Source organism: Cicer arietinum, chromosome 5 (assembly GCF_000331145.2).
Source record: "Cicer arietinum cultivar CDC Frontier isolate Library 1 chromosome 5, Cicar.CDCFrontier_v2.0, whole genome shotgun sequence".
Classification (NCBI taxonomy): domain Eukaryota; kingdom Viridiplantae; phylum Streptophyta; class Magnoliopsida; order Fabales; family Fabaceae; genus Cicer; species Cicer arietinum.
In genome coordinates this window covers 53,371,824-53,376,709 of record NC_021164.2, presented here as the reverse complement: position 1 = coordinate 53,376,709, position 4,886 = coordinate 53,371,824, and the positions used below count along the sequence as shown (strand labels likewise).

Here is a 4,886-nt window from a genome sequence, read left to right as displayed (position 1 = left end):
ATATATATATATATATATATATATATATAAATAAAAAATAAACCTGAAACCATTTGATATGCCACATCATTTGCAAGGCAGCTCCAGATATGTGCCAATCATCATCACCAGGTGTAGCTGCCAAATGTAATATTGTGTTGTCTTCATTATCTACATCTTGGATTAGGTTATCAAATGTTTCCTTTTTATTGCACACTTCAAACCATTTCTTTAAAAACTCAACAACAACGGTCCTTCTGTTCTCAACTGCCACTAATAATATATTTTTATTTTCCAAGTTAGTTTCGTAGATGGAACTTGGTATTTTTTTTATAAGCAAATTCACCATTTCAACTATGCCATATCTTGCTGCAGTCAATATTGGTGTTTCACTTTTCAATGTTTTAGCTTTCTTTGCTTCCTTACTTTTCAATATTTCCATCTTCTTTTCATCCTCACTTTTCAATGTTTCAAACTTCTTTGTATCTTCAATTATCAATGGTGCAGCAGATACTGGTAATTGCAAGTATCATTTTTGTTATAGCAATTACCATTATGTATAGTGTGAAAAATATGTAAAATGAGAAATTTATCCGGTGATAATAGTATTAGTAATATGACTTAACCTTTAGCTTGATCTTAGAATTATATATACAAAGTTAAATTTAGTTATATACGTGCAAAGTTGAATTAGGTCTTACATAATAGATCCAAAAATTTATTGAAACTTCAAACATGTCTTTGAGTGTGTAATTTTGTTAATAATTTTATAGACTCAATTAATAAATAGAAAACTCATTCAATGATCAAATTGGTTAACTAGTAATTGACATTTTTGAGAACCAAGCTGACAAACAAATAACACAATTAACTGATGTTCTTATAAATTTGATACATTAGAAGATTATAGTGACATAACCAATCATATTCAAATATCCATAATAGTTGCATTCTATTCAAAAATAACCTTTCTTTGGATCGTGGTTTTCATCTTGTATGTGTAAACTACTAGAAATGTGCATTGTACGAGGTGACATTGGTTTTATTTTTATTATTACAGGATGTTATAATATAATAAACTTAAGTAGAGAATATGATAATTTAAAGTATGGTATGGTAAGCCAAACTTATTTTTGCAATAAATAGCAAAAGAACAAAACACGTACATTAAAACAAAAAGACCAAAACCGCCAATGTACGGTGAAATATCATTGAAAAATGAATGATTTTCAATCACACAACCAAGATTGAGATGTCAAGTGAATGCATAGGATGTACATGACCTCCAAAGAGGCAAAAACACTTATATTTTGCACTATTAAAATGTATTATTTATATATTGAAAACTAATATTTTTTTACAAATATATATATATATATATATATATATATATTAAAATTGATATATGAAATGTATTAAAATATCCTTTTTTACATATCAAAATAATTTAATGATATGTGCTGATAAGTTTGTTGGATTTATTAATATTTTAATTTCGATATATTCTCTTTTATAAATAAAAATGTCAAAATATTATCATCTTGATTTGTGAGTTGTGACACACCTCAATTATTAATAATGAATTATTTATCTTCATTTCACTATAATTTCATATTGTCAATAACTCTATTAAAAAAAATATTGTGAAAACTCAAAATAAAAAAGGACCGCACCTTGCAGCTACATAACATTGATTCGAATATATTAATCAACCCCTTTTAACAATTGTTCATACCTTCCTAAAATGAAATTTGTTCATACCAAAAAACTTTGTTTATTCTACTTATTGTTTGTTATATTTTGTAATTAAATCCTTTTTCTCTAAGTCTAGTAGTTGAAAAAGCGCAAATAAGTGACAAATACAATATCTTTTAGTTAGTGTGAGTAGGATGTGTTTTATCGTTTTGTTCAAAAAGGGGTTAAAGGTCCTACGAAAATAAAAAATTAAACAACTTTATAGATATTTTTAGCATGCATGTTTTGGAAATATCATCAAAAAACAATCGATGAAGATCGCTAATGTGGATAGAATATGTTTTATTATTCAAATTTGTTAAAAATAAGAAATATTAATATTTTAATAAAATATATTGACATATGTTTAAGTGTAATCCAACTAATTTTAATTTTGAAATCTTCCATATATAAAATTTTTATGTTGAATTCATATATTAGTGAATCCAAATTTAAATATAATATTAGTTCGTGAATATTTGTTTTCCTGACTATGATTTGTGATTTTAATAAATTCACTATAATACTAAATAAGAAGAAAAAAGAATTGTTGTTGTTGAACTACAAATGTTTAGGGTCCACTTTAATAATTTGGAAAATATTGAGGTACTTATTATGACACTAAAAGTATAAAATCTTAAAAGAGGTGTATTAAACTCTTTAAAATTTTGATTTTTTTACACAATATTTTACTTTTATTTCTTTTTTAATTTATTAACAAGTATCTTTAAACACTTGTTTGTATGAGTCTAATAATATATGTACCTTGGTTTGGGTTGTAAGCCTCCTCAAAATCGGTTCCGCTCACATTTCGAAGTGGTTTGGTGCCAGTTCCAATGTAGGAATGAGTGATGTTCTTTATAAAAAACATCAATAGTTGACTACACCATTTGTGTTTCTGCTTCATTTTCCTAACTTCATCAACCCCTTTTATAATTAAAATCGAGATAGTCAAATTCAAGTTTAAAAAATAAATTAATTGAATAAAATTAAAATGTCACACTAACACATGTTGAACACTAAAACGTACGTTTTCGATTAAAAGTGTCGGTGTCATGTTGAACAATTAAATTCATGTTGAACACTAAAACAAACAATTAGTTATAGATAATGAGATCAACTTAGCTAGGAATTTGAGACACGTACATACCTACTCCAGAAAGGCCAAGGGTATAGATGTATGCAAACTTCAGGATCCAAAGACATGTAGCATAGTTTTCTGGGAGAAGCTTGCGATCAGATGGCATTGGTATATTGATATGTGGTGGGTGATTTGACGAATCTTTTTTTTCCTTTCCCTTATTATCAAAAGCTGCAAATAAAAAATATTTTAATTTCTTCCAAACAATGTTAAAATAAAAATAGTTATGATTATGACAATTGACAATACATTTATTTTTAATGCATTAAATAAATTAGTTGAAATCATATTAATTATTGAATAACTAAAAAAATTAATTTACACCAAAGACTAAACTCTTAAAAAAAACATTTATCTAATCCACATAGACATTTCATTTAAGAATATAAAGTTATTTGACTTCAAAATTTGTGATGGGTCAATTTATTTTTACTGGTAATTGGATTTACACTTAAGCAGAGAATTGTTAAAAATGGTGGTTGATACCATGATAGAGAATTGTTATTCATTTCAACATGAGATGCATTCTTGTTAGTTGCTCAAATAGTCGGCTACATAATTTATATAGTTATACTTATAACTAAAAACATCAATTTGATTCATGGTTGTTCTACTTAAATGAAACTTGTTTTTGACTAATGATTAAGTGAAACTTGAAAAGTCTCATCAAATTTGGATAAAAAAGTTAAATGGAAATATAAAAAAACTGTAAATACAAGATAACTAGCGTACCATCTGTAGGGGGAATAATATTTCGTAATATGTTGATCAGCAGTTGTTTAACATTGCGTAAAAGTTGAACGACACATTGTTTACATTTACAAAGAAAGAGACAACATGTTTTGTAGTTCTTTGGGCATGAAGTGCATGAGTTTTCCTGATCTTGTTTCTTATTGTAATTTTTGATAGTTTCTTCCACGTTTAGGTTTCCCACGAGTATACCTTAGCAAGAGCATCATCAAACTAGATCAAGAGCAACACATTGTTTATAAAGTTCATTTTAGTTAATTAATGATTTTTTTTTCTTGATGTTCATTCTAATACCGACATGGATAGTAAAAGTTCATTGATACTTACAAACAAAAGAAAGATTTAGTGACTAGAGAGATTTCATCTCACACAATTAGAAAACCAAAATAACTCTTTAGCATTATATAAATATTAGAATTTTGGCCATCCCTCTTTTTGTAAAACATGAATATGCATGATTGGAGAGTTTTCTTGTCAAACAATATTTTTGAACAAAAATTAGTGTAAATGTATCACATGATAAATAAAAAAATCTAATTAGGCTGGCACACTAAATCTTTTATCAATCAATTGCATCTACATCAGTCTATTAAATATGATTGAGATAAAAGGAAATTGTGATCAACTGTCTTGTTAAAAAACTTATAGTTTAGGACATCAATTTGTAATAAAAAATTAATTGGAACATTACATCATAATATGTTAGTTTAATGATCTTATTTTATTGATATTAATTATGTATAAAATTGCATATAATTTATAGATCTGTAAACATGCCGTAATTTAATAAAAAAAACAGTTATATATATATATTAAAGAATCTATAGTTGAGGTGAAAATCTTTATCAAATTTTAAAATTATTTTATATGTTATTGAAATATATCAAAATTATCATCTTACATAATTTTATTAAATGTCAATGATCTTTTTAAATCTCAATAATCAATTAAATAATTTTAGATTTGTGCAAAATTTTACATTGATGATCTATGTGATATTAGTTTTCAATTAAAGTGTAGATTTTGTAAAAAATTTATTTATCAACATATTATTGAATAATGTAACATTCTATGAGTATAATTTGATATATCCTCTATATATCTATATATATATATATATATATTATATATTATAATTCTATATAAAGTTATAGACTTACAGTGGTATAAAATCTTATTCCACTAATTCATCTTGCATCCACTTTTGAATGCCGATGGCCTAGTAGCAAGAAGTTTGAGAGGTGTGTAACCCTCTTTATTCGGAATTTCACCAAGTGTAGGG

The 4,886-nt window shown here is 25.8% G+C and overlaps 1 protein-coding gene across 2 annotated transcripts in view; it reads right to left on the bottom strand.

The window, feature by feature from the left end:
* Positions 1-4,886, bottom strand: part of LOC101500739 (uncharacterized) — a 6,272-nt gene extending 1,386 nt beyond the window's left edge. For both annotated transcript variants that reach the window (XM_073368283.1, XM_027331035.2), the window contains exons 1-5: positions 4,765-4,886; positions 3,587-3,796; positions 2,864-3,025; positions 2,479-2,640; positions 44-492 (exon numbers count right to left, since the gene is read on the bottom strand). In XM_073368283.1, the coding sequence (XP_073224384.1) occupies positions 44-492; positions 2,479-2,640; positions 2,864-2,960 (708 nt within the window). In that variant the 5' untranslated portion in view covers positions 2,961-3,025; positions 3,587-3,796; positions 4,765-4,886. The remainder of the gene's footprint in view (positions 1-43; positions 493-2,478; positions 2,641-2,863; positions 3,026-3,586; positions 3,797-4,764) is intronic.